The sequence below is a fragment of the Pan paniscus genome, chromosome 2 (genome assembly GCF_029289425.2).
Source record: "Pan paniscus chromosome 2, NHGRI_mPanPan1-v2.0_pri, whole genome shotgun sequence".
NCBI lineage: Eukaryota > Metazoa > Chordata > Mammalia > Primates > Hominidae > Pan > Pan paniscus.
The window spans coordinates 144,109,412-144,129,732 of record NC_085926.1 but is presented as its reverse complement, the minus strand read 5'-3'; the positions used below and the strand labels follow the sequence as shown (position 1 = coordinate 144,129,732).

The window sequence follows — 20,321 nt, the reverse complement described above, 5'->3', positions numbered from 1 at the left end:
ACTGACTTCTTTCTAGTAGTGTAATGTTTTCAAGGTTCGTCCAGGATGTAGCATGTATAGCCATACAAAATTACTTTGTATGGCTGAGTCATATTTCATTGTAGGGATATTTAAAAATTGATCAGTTTACCAATTGATGGATATTTGAGTTGTTTCTATTTGTTGGCTATTATGTGTAACGCTATTATGGACATGTTTTTGTGAAGGCATTTATTTTCATTTCTCTTAGGTATATACCTAGAAAGAAATTACTAGAGGACATGGTTAACTGTATTAACCATAATGAAACTCTATGTTTAATCTTTTGAGGAACTGCCAGACTGATTTTCAAAGCAGCTTTAACATTTTACATTCCTCAGCAACATATGAAGGTTTCGATATCTACATATCTTTCCTAAAACGTGTTGTTATATTTTTTATTATAGTCATCCTACTAGGTGTGAAGAGTATCTAATTGTAGTTTTGTTGTTATTTTTTAAGAGACAGGATCTTGCTCTGTCACCCAGGCCAGTGTGCAGACACAGTCATAGCTCAGTGCAGCCTCGAACTCCTGGTCTCAAGAAATCCTCCCACCTCAGCCTCTCCTGTAGCTGGGACTACGGGTACATGCCACCTTGCTCAGCTAATGTTTATTTTTTCATAGAGATGGGGTCTCATGATGTTAGCCAGGGTTTCTAACTCCTAACCTTAAGGAATCCTCCCACCTTGGCCTCCCAAAGTGTTGAGATTACAGGCATGAGCCACTATGCCCGGCCTTAATGCCTTAATTAGTTTTGATCCACATTTTTTTAATGATCAGTAATATTGAGAATATTTTTATGTGCTTATTGGCTATTCATATATCTTCTTTGGAGAAATGTGCAAATTCTTTGGCCATTTTTCAATTGAGATGTCTTTATTTTTGAGTTGGAGTATTCTTTATTCGGGACAAAAGTCTCTCAGATAAATGGTTTGAAAATATTTTATCTCATTCTGTGGGTTCTGTTTTCATTTTCTTGATGATGTCCTTTGAATTACAAACCTTTTACATTTTTATGAGTCCAATTTATTTATTTATTTATTTTTGTTGCTTTTAGTATTGGTGTCATATCAATGAAACCATTGCCTAACCCAATGTCATGAAGATTTACTCCTGTGTTTTCTTCTAACATTTATTAGCTTTATCTTTTGCATTTAAGTATTTTTTTTTTCTTTTTTTGAGACAGAGTTTCACTCTTGTTGCCCAGGCTGGAGTGCAATGGTGCAATCTCGGCTCAGAGCAACCCCCACCTCCCGGGTTCAAGTGATTCTCCTGCCTCAGCCTCCCAAGTAGCTGGGATTACAGGCATGTGGCACCATGCCCTGCTGTTTTTGTATTTTTAGTAGAAGTGGGGTTTCTCCATGTTGGTCAGGCTGGTCTCGAACTCCCAACCTCAGGTGATCCTCCCGCCTTGGCCTCCCAAAGTGCTGGGATTACAGGCATTAGCCACCGCATCTGGCCTGCATTTAAGTTTATAATATACTTTGATTAATTATTTGTATTGGGTATTGTAGGTGTCCAAGTTTTTTTTTTTTTTTGGTATGTGGATGTACAGTTGTCTCAGCACTATTTGTTGAAAAGACATTTCTTTCCCCTGTTGGTATCCTTGTCAAAAATCAATTACCCATAAATGCAAAGATTTGTTTCTGGATTCTCATTTCTGTTCCTTTGCTCTATATGTCTATTCTTTGGACCAATGCCATACTGTTTTGATTGCAGTACATTTGTAGTAAGTTTTGAAAGCAGGAAGTCTGAGTTTTCCATTTTTCATTTGCTTCCAAGATTGTTTTGGCCTTTATGGGACCCTTTTATTTCTATAAGAACTTTGTATTCAGCTTGTTAGTTTCTGGAAAAAGGCAACTTGTATTTTGATAGTGATTTTGTTTCATCTGTAGATAAATTTGGGGAGTATTGCTATCTTAATATTAAGATGAACTTGGGATATCTTTTATTTAGATCTTCTTTAATTCTTTCAACATTTCATGGTTTTCAGCGTACAAGCCTTGCACTTTTTAATTAAATTTATTTCTAGGTGTTTTATTATTTTTGATACTATTATAAATGTAATTGATTTCCTGCATTGTTCATTGCCAGGGTATAGAAATACAATTGATCTTTGTATAATGGTCTTGTATCCTGCTGCATTGATGAACTTGTTTATGCTTCCTTTTTAATGAATTCCTTAGAAGCTTTGATATGACTTTGAAAATGTCACATTTCTTTATTTCTATTTCAGATGGCTTTATTTCTTTTTTCTAACCTAATCACTCTGGCTAGAACATCCAGTACAATGTTGAAAAGAAATAGTAACAGCACATACTCTTGTGTTGTTTTGGTCTTAAGGGAAAGCATTCAGTCTTTCTCTGTTGAATATGACATTAGCTGTGGAGTGCTTCACAAGTTTCTTACCAGATTAAGAAAGTTCTATATTTCTAGATTGTTGAGTGTTTATTCTTTTTATCAATAAAGAGTACTGGATTCTTTTGAATATTTTTTCTGTCATCTATTGAGATTACATAGTTTTTGTCCTTTATTTTATTACCATGATATATTCATTGATTGAGGTTTTTTTTTGTTTAATAAACCATTTTATTACTACAATAAATCCCACTTGGTCATGGTGTATTGTGGTATATTGTGGATTCAGTTTTCAGTATTTTGTTGAGAATTTTTATGTCAGTATTCTTCATGGTTGTTAGTGTAGTTTTGTTGTGTTGTCTTTACCTGATTTTGATATAAGGGTCATACTGAAATAAAATAAGTTTTAGAAGAGTTTGCAAAGGGTTGATATTCATTCCTTATTAAGTATTTGGTAGAATGTACAAGTAAATCATCTGTACCTGGGTTTTTTTTTTGTGGGAAGTTTTTTTGGTTACTAATTTAGCCTCTTATTACAGTTCTATTCAGGTTTCCTGTTTCTTCTTGAGTCAGTTTTGGTAGTGTCTGTCTTCTAGGAATTTGTCCATTTCATCTACTGTATCTAATTGGCATATGGTAGTTTGTAGTATTCCCCTATAATCCTTTTTTCTTTTAAATGTAAGGTTAGTATTAATATGGCTCTTTTCATTCATTATTTTGGTAATTTGAATCTTTTCTCTTTTTCTTTATTAGTGTATCCAAAAGTTTGTCAGTTTTGATCTTTTCAAAGCAACAATTTTTAGCTTTTTTGATTTTCTTTTTTATTCTCTATTTTGTTTATTCCTACTCTAATCTTTCTTTCTTTCCTTTTTCTTGCTTTGGTTTTAATTTGCTCTTTAAGACATATTTTACAGAGGAAGATTACGTTATTTATTTAAGAGCTTTATTCTTTAAAATTATTTTTATTTACAACTATAAATTTGCCTCAAAACATTGCTTTGGCTGTACTCCATAAGTTTGTGGCCTTTTGTCTTTTCATTGTGAATTTTCATTGTGATTTTTTTGCCGACCCATTGCTTATTAAAGAGACTGTTGTTTAATATCCACATATTTTGAATTTCCTCACCTTTTTTCTATTGTTGATTTATAATTTAGTTTTCCATTGTGTTCAGATAATATTTTATATGATTTTAGTTTTTAAAAATTTATTGAGGCTCATGTTATAGCCTAATGAATGTTATATCTTGGAGAATGTTTCATATGCACTTGAAAATAAGGTATTCTGCTATCGTCAGTTACAGTGTTACATGGATAATTATAGATCTAATTGGTTCATAATGTATGTGTATTTCCCATCAATTTCATCAGTTTTTGATTGTGTATTTTCAGGCTGTATTGTGATGTGCACATAAATGTATAATTGTTATATCTTCCTGATAGATTAATTTTTTCTTCTCTTTATGAAATATTATTCTTAGTCTTCAGTAATAGTTTTTGTCTTAAAGTTTTATTTGTATAAGATTAGTATAGCCACTGCAGCTCTTCTTTGGTTAACACAAAGTACACCTCTTTCCTTTTTCGACCTGTTTGTCTTTATAAATTGTGTCTCTTGTATATGACATATAGTTGGATCATGTTTTCTCTCTTTTTTTTTCTTCAATCCATTCTGCCAGTCTCTACCTTTTGATTGGATTGTTTAATCCATTTACATTTAAGGTAATTACTGGTAAGGTAGGAACTATATCAGATGTTTTGCTACTTGTTTTCTATGTGTCTTACATTCTTTCTTCTTATTAGTGGATACATGGTATATCTTTCTTATCCTTTCTTCTTTAACCCTTTTCTCTTTCATCTTTTTCTACCTTATCATTTCATTTGAAGTTAGTTTCTTTTAGAGAGCATGTAATTGAGTCTGTATTAGTCCATTTTCACGCTGCTGATAAAGACATAGCTGAGATGGGGCAATTTACAAAAGAAAGCGGTTTAACGGACTTATGGTTCCACATGACTGGGGAGACCTCGCAATCATGGTGAAGGCAAGGAGGAGCAAGTCACATCTTATGTGGATGGTGGCAGGCCAAGAGAAGAGCTTGTGCAGGGAAACTTCCCCTTATGAAACCATCAAATCTCAAAAGACTTACTCATTATCAGAAAAGCAGCACAGAAAAGACCTGCCCCCACAATTCAGTTACCTCCCACTGGGTCCCTCCCACAACACCTGGGAATTCAAGATGAGATTTCGGTGGGGACACAGCCAAACAATATCAGAGTCATTTAAAAAAATATGCATTTAACTATTCTGTTAACCTCAGTCTCTTTGTTTATATGCTTAGTACATGATTTTAAATGTAAATATTGATATGTTTGAATTTTTGCATGCTTGCTCTCCTTTCTGTTCTTCTTTATCTCATTTTGATTTTATTGATGACTCTGGGGATCTCCTAAACCTCCAGTCCTATGATGGAAGGTGCTGCCTCAAAGGTCTCTGAGATGCCTTCAAGGCATTTTTTCCCATTGTCTTGGCTAGTAGCAATTTCCTTCCTTCTAGTTATGAAATTTCTCAAGATTGCTTGAATTCCTCCCCTGAAAATGGGGTTTTTTTTTCTACCACATGGCTGGGCTGCAAATTTTCCAAACTTTCATGCTCTGCTTCCCTTTTAAATATAAGTTCCAGTTTTAGGTCATTTCTTTGCTCACACATATGAGCACAGGTTATTAGAAGCAGCCAGGCCACTTCTTGATGTTTTGCTGCTTAGAAATTTCTTCTGCCAGTTACCCGAAATCATCATTCCCGAGTTCAAAGTCTCACAGATCTCTAGGGCAGGGGCACAGTGCAGCCAATTGCTTTGTTAAGGAACAGAAGTACCTTTGCTCTAGTTCCCAATAAGAAGTCTGTCATTTCCCTCTGAGACTGCATCATCCTGGACTTCATTGTCCATATCACTATCAACAATTTGGTCACAACAATTTAACAAGTCTCTAGGAAGTTTCAATATTTCCCTCATCTTCCTCTTTTCTTCTGAGCCCTCCAAGCTGTTTCAACCTCTGCCTGTTACCCAGTTCCAAAGCTGCTTACACATTTTCAGGTATCTTTATAGCAGTGCCCCACTCCTCAGTACCAATTTTCTGTATTAGTCCATTCTTGCACTGCTGTAAAAAAATACCTGAGACTGGGTAATTTACAAAGAAAAAGAGTTTAATTGGTTCACACTTCCACAAGCTGTACAGGAAACATGATGCTGGCAATCTGCTTGTCTTCTGGGGAGGCCTCAGGAAACTTACAGTCATGGCAGAAGGCAAATGGGGAGCCAGAACTTCACATGGCTGGAGCAGGTGGAAAAGAGAGATGGGAGAGGTACCATACACTTTTAAACAACTAGATGTCACGATAACTCATCACAAGAACAGCACTACGGAGATGGTGCTAAACCATTAGAAAGCACCCCCATCACCCAATCACCTCCCACCAGGCCCAACCTCCAGCATTGAGGATGACATTTCAACATGAGATTTGGGTAGGGACACAGAGCTGAACCATATCATCATCTTCGGATTTTCTTTTTCCACATCAGTGGAGGTTTTTCTGGTTCTTTTTGAACTATAATTTTATATTGTGTTGTAGTCATTTTGCATATTATTTTATGAGATTCTGAGTCTTACCGAAATGCCGTGGAGCTAATTGATTTTCTTATTGTTTTGGCAGGCAGTTGATCCACTTGGATTGAGGCCAAAAGTTCTGGCCAGCCTTTTGTGAGTTATGATTTCAATGTCAGTTAGTTTAATATTCAAAGTCTTTGCCATGATATTTAGATCTCTTTAGTGTGTGCACAACCCTTGGCCAGTCTGAGACCTGAGCAGTCATCTATTTTGTATCAGTTCTAAAGTCTTTGTTAGGATCAGATGCTTAGGATCAGATCCATGCATTCATTTCTCCTGGATTAGCTGAGGAGTTCATAAACAACTTTATAGGGAAAATCCCAAGCTGCATCTTCTCCATGACCTCCTTGCTATTTACCCATTTTCTGGGTCTCTCCTATTTTGTTTTTCAGCCAGAAAAAAAATGAGGTTTTATTTACCCTTTTCATCTCTGTGTGTCCCCCAAATTCATTTGCATTCAAGGCCAAGTCACAGGAAGGCAGAGAGAGAAAAAAGGGAACAGGGTGCACCCCATTCTTTTGGAGCCACAGCTCCTTGTGTCAAGAGGTAGATTTCTTTCCTTTAGTGTTTTCCACACCTGTGGGCCTTCTCTGATAAAATTACTGCTTTCTCCACAGTGAGACTTCCAGGATCTGGGACATGACAGAATGGAGAAAATAAAAAAAATTTTTTTAAAACTGTGAATTTTCCAACTGTTTTTGAGCTTTAGGGATGCTCATTCCCCTGCTGAAGCCAGAAGTAGAGGGCTTCTCCTGGAGCTGTCTCTGCATCTAGTGTCTACTACTATATTTCAGGATGCCTTGAACCAGTATTGGGCCAGGGATACCAGAGAAAAATGTGAAGCTTACTCTGGTTTGATTGTACTTTTTCTGGTCTTCTGTTTCATGTTCTTTCTACTTTTTAATTTCCAGGGTCTTCAAATAGCTGTTCATTCATTCTGTTTAGGTTAATTAATTGTATTTAGTGGGAGAGACAAGTTGGTATCAGTTTACTGCATGTTATCCATAACTGGAACATATGACCTATTATGTTTTTTGGGTTTTTTAGTTCATGGGTAATTTCTCTTCAAACTATAAATGTATTTCAAAACCCTTACGGAGTGGAATTTGAAAAAGAACACAGCAGAACAGCCTACTTTCCCATTATAGGGTATAGGAGTGAGGTGTGCTTGATAGTTTGAAAGCAACAGGAGGGTGATGGGGTATGAAGGAGAAGGCAGCAACTATATAGAAGGTAATTTTCAGTAGGGTTTGTTTTGTAGAATACTAAGTTGGCCTCTGATGCTGGTTTTTTGAACTGTAGTTTCCAGGTTATAGAGCTATAACCTTGAACAGGTTGCTTAAACTCTGTGGGCTTCTGTTTCCTGGCCTGTATAATGAAACCATAATATTCACCTCTGTCAGCATATATGAAGTTCCTGACACATCATAGATGTTTACTAATTCATATCTAAAACTTAAAGAAACTGAGAGTTTAAAATATAGCAGGTCATTTGGAGTCATAATCAGTAGGTAATCCTTAACATCTTTATAGCCAGCTGCTCCTTTAAAAAATGCCTTAAAACTTCTCTAAAAAATATTAGAAATTTTCATTTATAAGAATCCCCATTTTCCGTTGGGCCCCATTCAAGTTAGCTTTAAATTGAAATGTAACAACAGTTATCTGTTCAAAAATTTTGAAATATGACTGTTTTACCTACCTCTTCTAGTGTTGTGGTTTGGTGATATGTTAAAAATAATTTAACATACTAAATAACATTGTGATATGTTAAAAATAATTTAACATATCCAGTTATTTCTACATAGCAGGGTTCCCAATATAGTATGTGGCCGAGAGAATTATATTTTGTAATCTATATTATTAGCAGAACAATGAAATAATATAGATAAATGCAAAAGTGACAAAATTTGTAAATTCAAAGGAACTGTCTCCCATGTAAATTCACTAACGATAAAAAAGCTTTTAAATAATTGAAACTTAAAAATATAAAGCATTGTTTTTGTCAAAGAAATTGATGTATGTAAACTTCATCAGTCTTGTGGTACATCATCATCCAGAATTTATAGGTAGTCAAATACAGGGAAACAAAAGTATGTCCAGAGATGTGGAAGCATAATTCAAGCTTGTAATGTAGATTTTCTTAAAGGATGTAGCATAAGTTTGCACACAGTAAAAAACCTCATTAGGCAATGTTTATTGGGTACCTACCATATGCAGACATGACTCTATGTACTCCAAATTGGAAGAGAGGAAGTCAAACTATCTTCACAGATCATATGATTCGGTACCTAGAAACTGCCACGGTCTTTGCCCAAAGGCTCCTAGAACTGATAAACAACTTCAGTAAAGTTTCAGGATACAAAATCAGTGTAAAACAATCAGTAGCATTTCTGTACACCAGTAATGGCCAAACCAGGAACCAAATCAAGAATGCAATACCATTCACAATAGCTACAAAAAGAACAAAATATCTAGGAATACAGCTAACCGCGGAGGTGAAAGATTTCTGCAGTGAGAATTACAAAACACTGCTGAAAGAAATCAGAGATAACATAAAAACATGGAGAAACATTCCATGCCCATGGATAGGAAGAATCAATACCATTAAAATGGCCCTACTGCCCAAAGCAATGTACAGATTCAATGGTATTCCTATCAAACTACCAATGTCATTTTTCACAGAATTAGAAAGACATGATTCTGAAATTCATATGGAACAAAAGGAGTGCAAATAGCCAAAGCGATCCTAAACAAAAAGAAGAAAGCCAGAGGCGTCACACTATCTGACTTCAAACTGTATTATAAAGCCACAGTAACTAAAACAACATGGTACTAGTACAAAAACAGACATATAGAACAACAGAATAGAAATAAAGCTGCACACTTACAACCATCTGATTTTTAACAAAGTCAACAATACCAAGCAATGGGGAAAGACTTCCTGTTCAATAAAAGGTGCAGGGATAACTGGCTAGCCATATGCAGAAGACTGTAACTGGACACCGTCCTTTCATCATATACAAAAATCAACTCAAAATGGATTAAAGACTTAAATGTAAGACCTAAAACTATAAAATCCCTAGAAGAAAACCTAGGACATACCATTCTGGACGTAGGCCTTGGCAAACATTTTGTGATTAAGTCTCCAAAAGCAATTGCAACTAAAACAAAAATAGACAAGTGGCACCTAATTAAACTAAAGAGCTTTCACAGAGTAAAATAAACTATCAACAGAGTAAATAGACAACCTACAGAATAGGAGAAAATATTCACAAACTGCACATCTGACAAAGGTTGAATATTCGGAATCTGTAAGGAATTTAAACAAATCAACAAGTGAAAAACAACCCCATTAAAAATGGGCAAAGGTTATTTTTTAAAAGAAGACATAATGTGGTCAACAGGCATAAGAAAACAGGGTCAACATCAGTAATCATCAGAGAAATGCAAATCAAAACCACAATGATATACTATCTCATAGCAGTCAGAATGGCTATTATTAAAATGTCAGAAAATAATAGATGTTGGTGAAGTTACAGAGAAAAAGGAATGCTTATATACTGCCGGTGGGAATGTCAGTTAGTTCATCCACTATGGAAAGCAGTTTGGAGATTCTAATAGAATTGAAAACAGAACTAGCATTTGACCCAGAAGTCCCATTACTGGGTACATACCAAAAGGAATGTAAATTGTTCTACCAAAAAGATACATACACTTCTATATTCATTGCAGCACAATAGCAACAACATGAAATCAACCTAGTTACCCATCAGTGATGTACTGGATAAAGAATATATCGTACATATACTCCATGGAATACTATGCAGCCTTAAAAAAGAAGGGAATCATGTCCTATATAGCAACATGGATGCAGTTGGAGGCCATCATCCTAAGGGAATTAACACAAGAACAGAAAACCAAATACTGTATCTTCTCATTTATAGTGGGAGCTAAACATTGAGTACACATGGATACAATGAGGAGAACAATAGACATCAATGCCTTCTTGAGGGCAGAAGGTGGGAGGAGGGTAAGGGTTAAAAAACTACCTGTCAGTTACTGTGCTCATTACATGGGTGATGAAGTCATTTGTACACCAAACCCTATTGACACGTAATTTAGCCATGTTACAAACCTGCACTTGTTCACCCTGAACCTAAAATAAAAGTTAAAAAAGGAAAAATAATAACAAAAGACTACACCATTAAAACATGTCTTAAATTTCTTCCTTTATGGAGCTTATCTTCTAGCTGAAGCATCCATCCAGTTTAATTCTCTTTAAGGTTCTTACCTCTTTAAAACTGTTTACTCTTTTACTGCTGCGAATTTTCTTCCTCCTGTCCCTCTCCTTTCCCTCTCTCATTGTCCTTACTAGGAGGCTCCCTCTCCACTTTCCCACCTCTTCTGCTCCTCCTCGCTCTCTCTGTTACACAGCAACATGTCCAAGCAACAAAGAGATAATAGTATTTCCTTTTTGGTCCAGTGACTTTGTTGGGCCATAGTAGGATGGCAAAGACCCCAACACTCCCTTTCATAAATATGATCTCCCCTTGAGCCACTTTCCAGGGAGGAATGTGATCAGTTCACAATATGTTTTTAAGAATTTTTATTATTATCCCTGCATGCATACACACAGAAACGCAAACCTGCACAGACACACATAGGAAATCCACCAAAATTTTAAGAATAGTTATTTTGAGAAAGTTGAATTAAGGGTATAGTCACATTTTTATACTTTTATTTCTTGATTTTCTAAAAAGGAAAACATACTACTTTTGTAATCAGAAATATGTATGTATGTGTGTGTACCATTGTAACCATTACACAATTACTATTATTATTTTTTAGCAATCTAAGTACAGTATTGCAATTCAGTCTGACTCTAAACACCCAGAATTTACAACTCCACAGGCTTAGGGGCCTACTTCCTAACAAGACTGCCTTCACTTCAGACAGGTTTGAGGATTTCCAGGCCACCCACACTTCTGACGAACTAGCTACAACTTCAGATGTTCTCATCAACCCCTCAGGTATGATCATTTCCTAGAATGACTCACAGAACTCAAGAAAGTGCTCTACTTACAATTAACATTTTATTATAAAGGATAAAAATTGGCTAGGCGCAGTGGCTCATGCCTGTAATCCCAGCACTTTGGGAGGCTGAGGCGGGTGGATCACGAGGTCAGGAGATCGAGACCATCCTGGCTAACATGGTGAAACCCCATCTCTACTAAATATGCAAAAAATTAGCCAGGCGTGGTGGCGGGCGCCTGTAGTCCCAGCTACTTGGGAGGCTGAGGCAGGAGAATGGTGTGGACCCGGGAGGTGGAGCTTGCAGTGAGCCAAGATTGCACCACTGCACTCCAGCCTGGGTGACAGAGCGAGACTCCATCTCAAAAATAAATAAATAAATAAATGAAAAATAAAAATAAAATGATAAAAATCAGGACCAGTCAGTGGTGGAGATCCATGGGATGAGGCCTAGGAGGGTCATGAGCACAAAGCTTTCATGCCTTCTCTCTGTGGGGTTAGGATTCATCACATTCCCAGCACATTGATGTGTTTAACAACCAGGAAGCTAACTAGAGTCAGGTTTTTTATTGGGATTTCATTACACTGGCATGACTACTTGAATTATTGGCTTCATGGATTGAACTCAGTCTCAAGGCCCCCACCTCCCTGGAGGTCAGGCAAATATGATGTTACTCAAAGCTCCAATTCTCTAATCACGTCATGATTCTTTCTGGCATGATCGGCCTCCCTATTATGTTGTCACCTTAGCAAAATCTCAGGTATGGTCCAAAGGCCCACCAAGGAAAACAGAAACACTGCTATTACTTGCAAATTCTGAGTTTAGAAATTGCTTTCCCAGAACCCAGGGCAAAGACCAGAATAATTCTCTTTTATGCAATACTAAGTTATATGTAACAACTAAAATTGATTAGCTTTCACTTTCTATGGAGATAGAAGAAAATAATTAATACATCAGACATTTAGGAGCATCTAGTAGATACCTCTTTTTAAAGCAAGGTGTATACATTTTCTTAGACCTATTAGCACTTATATTCACCCAGCCTAGGTACTTGTGATATATTAGAGGGTTTATAAAATTTAAACATTTAAAGAATATATTTTTATTTAATTTCATAAAGACTTTCTTATAAATAAAATGTTTTATTCTAATCACTTATATTAGTTCAGTTGCATCTTATACCATGAAGTACTGTACTAATATAGACAAATACTCAATTTTTGTAGTACAAAATTATGAAAAAACCCAATACTTATATGTTGATAGAATGAACACTATATTCTTTTTATTTTTGGAATATGTCATTAATATAATCTTAATTTTCTGATCTTTTTAAAGTTTACTACAAGATACATCCATCATCTGAATAATATAAGTAATGTCACTATCCTGAACTGAAAGCAAATTTTTTAGCCTCTTAAGGTGTACCCTAGCTCATTTGTCTTTCATTTAGCTGCAAATAGGAAAAGCCCTTTGGCAATGTCTCCATTTTTTTTTTCTCCCCACTCCTTCCACTTTGAAATTCATACAGACAATGCTCATGAAATCCCATTTGCTAGAACATTACTGGATATAGAAGATGGGAATTAGTGGTGTCAGCTCAGAACCCAGAGTAGAATCTTACATATGGATGCTCAGTAATACATGCTGAGTTGCTGACTGGCAGACAGCTTTTTAAAAATACTGCTGTTAAACACACACATTTATTCTTGGCCTCTTCATCAGTTAGTATGTCTTACTAGTGAAATAGTAGTAATAATGCAAGTTTATTGAGGATTTTTTATATGGAAGGCACTGTTTTAAGTGCTATACAAATGTAATTGTTTTAGTCTTCACAGTATTTCTATGAGGTTGATCCAGCCATCATCATCCCCATGATTAACAGGATAACCTAAGAACACACCAGTCATTCAGGATTACACAGCCATCAGAGAAAGACCTGAGATTTGAACCCACACTCTGGACCACTGTCCATACTGTCTGAAGTGTGTCAGAATACACTATTTAATAGTCACACAATCTTCTGCTTTTCTCCAGGTATTCTTAAAGGAAGATTAAGATGGACAAAGAATATAATCTCCTATCAGTTACATAATAAACACAAAAGGGATATCATGGTAGCTGGTATAGGATTTTGCAGGAGCGAGCTATTTTTCTTGTCCCTGCTAAGAAGCAGAAGGAATTGTTCATTGACCTGCTTTCTGTTCTCTTCTCTCAGGGTTAAAGGCACTGGAGACAGACAGGACCCAGAGTTTTAGAATGTATATGCTGCTTCCAAGCCTTGTGCCTGGAGATTCTCACTGCCCAGAGCTTCCCTTGTGGAGAGGCCAGGATAGCTTCCAGTAAATACTCTACTGTAAGGAGCTAATCCTCTTGAGTTTTGTGATTGAATTTCCAAATATCCCTGGTGTGAGTTCTAGAATTTGTGGTTTTATCAGCTTCTGAGAGTTTGTCACTGTTTACAGTGGTGAAATTGAAAAGCTTGCGTATAACACAGCTGCGCTTGTTGGGTGCTGCGGTGATATCCATATAATAGCATATAATAAGATACAGCATTCTTGCTGTAGGATGCAATTTAAGATAACAGGGCTGCCTTGCAAGGCAGCAAACCTCAATCTCAGCAACCTTGTCCTGTCTAGCCCATGTCTCCTTTCTCTCTTAATTACATTCCAGGCAGCCCAGATTCCCCTGTATGCATATCATGCCCCCAAAATACCAAGGCCTCTGCAATTAACAGCTCTCCAGACTTTGTAATACTAACCTGTTATGGAGACACAGCTCAGTTTTCCAATCTGGTTTCTGACAGATATGAAGCCAAAAATCAATTTTTTCAAGATAAGGCACTTTTTGCTGTTGCTAAGTGATAGGGAAATCTGAAGCAGTTCACTGAATATTAAAGGAGGATTAAGTTAACAACATTCATGCTTCTACTAACTGAAAATTATCCTGCCTTGCACAATATTTTGGCTAAAACTATATTGTAGAATTTTATAAGAAAGGGAATAGAATATAGGGTAGTGAGACAAAACTAGCAGCTCAAAGGAGATGGAAGGTAAACAGACTTCGAGTATCTGAAACTTGTGAGGCAATATGTAGCTAGTTTTCTTTTCTTTAAACTCATTGAGATTAGTTGCTTTGTAATACTTTAAATATTTCTAAAATTTTATTTATTTTTTCAAGTTATCATTCAATTACTTGAATTAGATTTGAACGCTTAATAATGCCTGGCATGGTTGAGAACTGTTACTTTTCTTTACATTGAATTAGTCTCAGACATGCCTGATAATAAGGATCACCTGGAACTGTGTTAAAAGTAGAGATTTCCAGGCCTGGACCCCAGAGGTGCTACTTCAGGTTTGGAGTCCAGAATTCTGTATTTTTTCCAAGTTTTATTTTGAAATTAAATATTTAAAAATTAATATTCAAATTTATTTCTGCACTGAGATTCAGCAGTTGTTAAAAGTTTGCCACTATAGATAGCTAGATAGATGATAGGTGGACAGACACATAGATATAATAATTTGGCCTCTTTTCACTAAGACATTAAATAATCTGTTGTAATTAGTTTCCACTGTGGCTCCTTGATAGTTTGCAATCCCAAGAACTTAACATATAATCTAACAACAGACCATTAGTTAGAAGAAGGTCACACTCAACATGTAACTGTCAAATGGTTCTTGTTTATTGTGAAATAATGCCATGCATATAAATATGCATATTTAAACATGTACATACCTTTTAAAAACTAATGACAAGACATAAGCCTTGTTCTTATCACCCTAATAGAATTTTAATGTTGGCAGGAACTTAGGGTTCCTTGTGGGCCACAGCTAAACAGCCACCCCTCATCACTTCTTTACACATAACCCTTTTCTGAAATTTTGTGTTTTTAATTCCCTAGCATTTCTTTAAAGCTTTCCTCTATATATTTATCAGATGAAGTATTTTGTTTAGAATTCCTGCTACTGAACATTCTTATGTGGAATCATACTGCGAGGTGACAGCGTGCTGGCAGTCCTCAGAGCCCTCGCTGTCGGCACCTCCTCTGCCTGGGCTCCCACTTTGGCGGCATTTGAGGAGCCCTTCAGCCCACCACTGCACTGTGGGAGCCCCTTTCTGGGCTGGCCAAGGCTGGAGCCCACTCCCTCAGCTTGCAGGGAGGTGTGGAGGGAGAGGCGCCAGCGGCAACCGCGTGCGGCGCTTGCGGGCCAGCTGGAGTTCCGGGTGGGCGTCGGCTTTGCGGGCCCCGCACTCGGAGCAGTCGGCCAGCCCTGCTGGCCCCGGGCAATGAGGGACTTAGCTCCCGGGCCAGTGGCTGCGGAGGGTGTACTGAGTCCTCCAGCAGTGCCAGCCCACCGGCGCTGTGCTCGATTTCTCACCGAGCCTTAGCTGCCTTCCTGCGGGGCGGGGCTCGGGACCTGCAGCCTGCCATGCCTGAGCCTCCCACCCCCTCCATGGGCTCCTGTGCGGCCGGAGCCTCCCCGACGAGCACCACCCCCTGCTCCACGGCACCCAGTCCCATCGACCACCCAAAGGCTGAGGAGTGCGAGTGCGAGCGCATGGCGCGGGACTGGCAGGCAGCTCCACCTGCAGCCCTGCTGCGGGATCCACTAGGTGAAGCCCGCTGGGCTCCTGAGTCTGGTGGGGAGGTGGAGAGTCTTTATGTCTAGCTCAGGGATTATAAATACATCAATCAGCACCCTGTGTTTAGCTCAAGGTTTGTGAGTGCACCAATCAACACTGTATCTAGCTGCTCTGGTGGGGCCTTGGAGAACCTTTATGTCTAGCTCAGGGATTGTAAATACACCAATTGGCACTCTGTATCTAGCTCAAGGTTTGTAAATACATCAATCAGCACCCTGTGTTTAGCTCAAGGTTTGTGAGTGCACCAATCGACACTCTGTATCTAGCTGCCCTGGTGGGGCCTTGGAGTACCTTTGTGTGGATACTCCGTATCTAACTAATCTGATGGGGACGTGGAGAACCTTTGTATCTAGCTCAGGGATTGTAAATGCACCAATCAGTACCCTGTCAAAACAGGCCACTGGGCTCTACCAATCAGCAGGGTGTGGGTGGGGCCAGATAAGAGAATAAAAGCAGGCTGCCCGAGCCAGCATTGGCAACGCGCTTGGGTCCCCTTCCACATTGTGGAAGCTTTGTTCTTTTGCTGTTTGCAATAAATCTTGCTGCTGCTCACTGTTTGGGTCCACACTGCTTTTATGAGCTGTAACACTCACCGCGAAAGTCTGCAGCCTCACTCTTGAAGCCAGCTAGCCCATGAGCACGCTGGGAAGAATGAAGAACTCCAGATGCGCCGCCTTAAGAGCTGTAACACCGCGAAGGTCTGCAGCTTCACTCCTGAGCCAGCGAGACCACGAACCCACCAGGAGGAAGAAACTCCGAATACATCGGAACATAAGAAGGAACAAACTCCAGATGCGCCACCTTAAGAGTTGTAACACTCACCATGAGGGTCCGCGGCTTCATTCTTGAAGTCAGTGAGACCAAGAACCCATCAATTCTGGACACAATACTACATGTATTCTCCAGTGATTTGCTTTTTCTGTTGTGCTGTAATTTTGAGATACATCTCTGTCCACGTGCACAGCTATAATTTGTTGTCACTACAGGATATTATTGTATCATGTGAATGTACCAGAATTTATTTATTCAGTCTACCATTGATGGACATTAGGCAAGTTTTCATTCTTTTTAATATGAATAGTGTTATCAAGAACATTCTTGTCTATATCCTGTGTGCATGTGCAAGAGTCACTTCCAGGTGCATAACTAGGAGTGTCTAAAATTCTAGAAAGCTGTAGTCATTTTCCTTAACAACAGGGATTACCATCATTAAGGAATATGACTAACCCCTTGAACTCCTTTGACTGGCCCAGAATTGGGTCTGACTTTTTGGTATGCCCCAGAATAAATAAATAAATATATATTTATTATTTATAATTATTATATATTTGTATTATTTTATATTTAAATATTAACATATTTAAATATAAATGTAAAAATATATTATATATTAAATATATAAAACATTTTTACATAATATATCATATAAAAATATATATGTTTTAAAATATATATTTTTTTTAAGCTTCGAGACACATAGGGCACCGTACAACAAACTCCAGCTCCAGAGGTGAGTGGAGATGGTCCAAGACTGGTTAAACTTTCACCCGTCTTGGAAAGACAATCATTTCAGCTGGGAATCTGCATACTGGCTCGTACCATGGCAGTTTTCATTGAGTCAGCTCAGTGTCCATATTGATGACTCACTAATACGTTGTTTGAATGCTTTTTTGACCTACTCTAACTTGATACTTTTTTACTCCACTTGGACAATGCAAATGACTGTATTCTTATGAACATGATCACATATTGAAAAGTACATAGGCTTAGGATTTAGAAGCACTTGCCTTTAGCAGGGTTGGCCATTTACACATTAGAGAGTTGTTATAATCAGAGATATATGAAAAGCGTTGGGCCCTTTGCCTAACACTTGATAAGCATTCAGTAAATTATAGCCTTTGTTGATACTCTTTTTGTTATTTGTCATTACTCAGAACTCAGAAATTCAGATATATTGAAATTCCCTTCTCAAATAATAGCCTTTTCTTTGCCTGACTGAATTCAGAAAATTTTACCTTCACCCTCATTCCTTGTTTCAAATCTCATCTCAACTTCTAGTCTCCTTCTCTGAGTTATTCTCATAATGTTCCCATACATATTTTTAATTTAAATATTTAACTTCTTTTAGTCTCTTCTTAAACATAACATGCCCCAGTCTAAACTTTCAATTCTTACCCTCCTCCATCCCCACTATTCCCCCACTATCCTCCTCTCTAGTTTTGTTAATAGGATCACCATCAACTCAGTTACCTTGGGCTATGACTCAGAACCCTCTTCCACTCCTCTCTTTACCTTAGTCCATCAGCGACTCCTGGAGGCCCTGCTTCCAACCCGTATCATGCCTCTGAACACTCCTAACCTGCAGTGTCACCTCTCCCATCTAAGCTGGTGTCAGCTCTCACCTGGATTGCTGCTGCCATCCCTCACTGCTCCCTGCTTCTACTCTTGCTCTCATTGTATGGTGTCGGTCAGATCTGATCACTCCACCGACTGAATCCTCCAGACTTCCCAGTTGCAAATACCAAAAATGCCAAACCCCTTGCCATGGCCTTCAGATGAGATCAGACCTTTATCTGCATGTCTTACCTCAGTTCACTTCACTCACTGTGGCCCAGTCACTCCTAAACCACTTTCTCTTTTCCTCCCTTCAGTATCCCAAGCTCACTGCCATCTCTGACCCTTTGCACTAATTTCCTACCTTCCTGGAACTCTCTTCCCACAATTGTAGTGTGATGTTTATTTTTCATAGTTCAAACAGCTCAAAGGTCACTTCCTGAGACAGGCTTTCCCTGACTCTCCTAGAACTTACCATACGTGTTTCTCTTAAGCTTGTTACATTGTTTTCCTCATAACTGTACTATCTAAAGTTAAACTTTAACATTTCTTGACTTTTTTAAAATCTCATTCTACTACAATATAAACTGCAGCACAGTAGGTGGCAGAGTGTCTGTCTGCTTCATTGCTGTACTCTCAACATCTGTATTAGTGCCTCGTACATAATAGGTGCTCAATAAGTATTTTTTTAATTAATGAAGGGACAAATGTAAGGTAACTGGAGGTTAAAAAAATTACAGAAATCCTTACCTGTGTCACTGAGTAGTAATACTATTTATTATGTATATTTTAAAGGCATTAATATTTTTTATTTTTCAGGATTAATTGGAATTCTTCAAAATGTCGGGTAAGTTTTTGTGAATAAATTTGAATATGCTTTATTTTCAAATGTGAATTTTGTGATTATTTTCCCTAAAGGGGGACTTTATTTCATTTTGATTTTTTTTTGGTTTAACATTTGGCAAATATAAATACGTGTGTGTGTTTGCGTATATATATGTATGTATATATTTATTATTTATGTATATAGACATTCCTATCATTGTCAGAAAAAGATTAAAAAGGGACTTACAGTGGGACACATATCTACTGAATAATCTTTGAAGTTTGTGGGGAAAATTAGGTAATAAAAAAAGCAAGATTAGCAAAGCAGTTCTGCAAAGAGAGGTTGTAGTAATAAAGAGCCTGTGGCAAGGTCCTGCCTTGGTAGAGGAGGATGAAAGTAGGCCTTGTATTTTCTAGTAACTTACATAAAGAGAGAAAAACCACATTTATGGGATTTTTGTTTGCTAGGAGATAAAGTCAACTGGTTGTTTAGGAAACTCAGCTTTTTTTTGTAGTAAGCAGAGAGAGAAATTAGTCTCTAATCTCAATAAGAAGACAAGGTACGACATCATGAAACTGACTTCATTACCTCCCTTGCAGCAATTACTGTGACCTAGATTGCTTTTAGAAAGAATACAGTGAAAATGTGAGTCACTGGAGATGTAGACTAAACTATTGCTAATTCAGTTGTGTGTGACACCACTGTTTATTAAACCATTATGTGTTTATGGTGTTATGTTGTGAATCTTTTTAGACAGCACTTTCCAAAAATAATTAGGAAAAAAAATCAACTTCACTCTATAAATGCTTGTGTTCTCCATATTATGTAATGGGAAAAATAATTTTTGCTATTATGCCAGGAATTTACTTTGTAGATAAGAGTTAGCATCGGGGCAGTTGAACCACTAGTATGAAAGCTCATTGCTTTGATCACAAGCATAATATAATTGTTTAGTTCTATTTTTAAATCTATGTTCAGTTTGAAAATTCATGAAATTTATTAATAGTGTCTAATATATGATGAATTCTTTCTTTAAAAAATATAGGAGTGTATTTTCCAGTTGATTATATTTCTTGATGCATTCCAATAAGAAAGAAAAAAGAATACATTTTGTCATTATATTATTGTTTCCTTTGTAAGTCATGTTCCCTGTCTTCCCCTGAAGGTGTGGTACCCACAGCCCCTGAACAGCCTGCAGGTGAAATGGAAAATCAAACAAAACCACCAGATCCAAGGCCTGATGCTCCTCCTGAATACAATTCTCATTTTTTACCAGGTGGGTTAAATATTCATAAAAGATATTCTCCTTTCCTAAAAACCATACTAATGATTAAAATTGCTTTTTAAGTTAACAAATTAATTGACTGATTTAATAAGTAAATAAATATTGGATGCCGATAGGGTGCCACATAGTTTACTATATGTCAGTTAGAATATATTCCTGTGGCCAT

The 20,321-nt window shown here is 37.4% G+C and overlaps 1 protein-coding gene across 11 annotated transcripts in view; it reads left to right on the top strand.

Moving 5' to 3' along the window:
- Positions 1-20,321, top strand: part of PLSCR4 (phospholipid scramblase 4) — a 69,379-nt gene that overhangs the window by 11,027 nt on the left and 38,031 nt on the right. For all 11 annotated transcript variants that reach the window (XR_010111671.1, XR_010111669.1, XR_010111670.1 and 8 more), the window contains 2 exons: positions 18,864-18,891; positions 20,036-20,146. Coding sequence is in view for 3 of the 11 variants with exons in the window: in XM_008951903.5 (XP_008950151.3) it covers positions 18,885-18,891; positions 20,036-20,146 (118 nt within the window). In the remaining 8 variants the exon portion in view is untranslated. The remainder of the gene's footprint in view (positions 1-18,863; positions 18,892-20,035; positions 20,147-20,321) is intronic.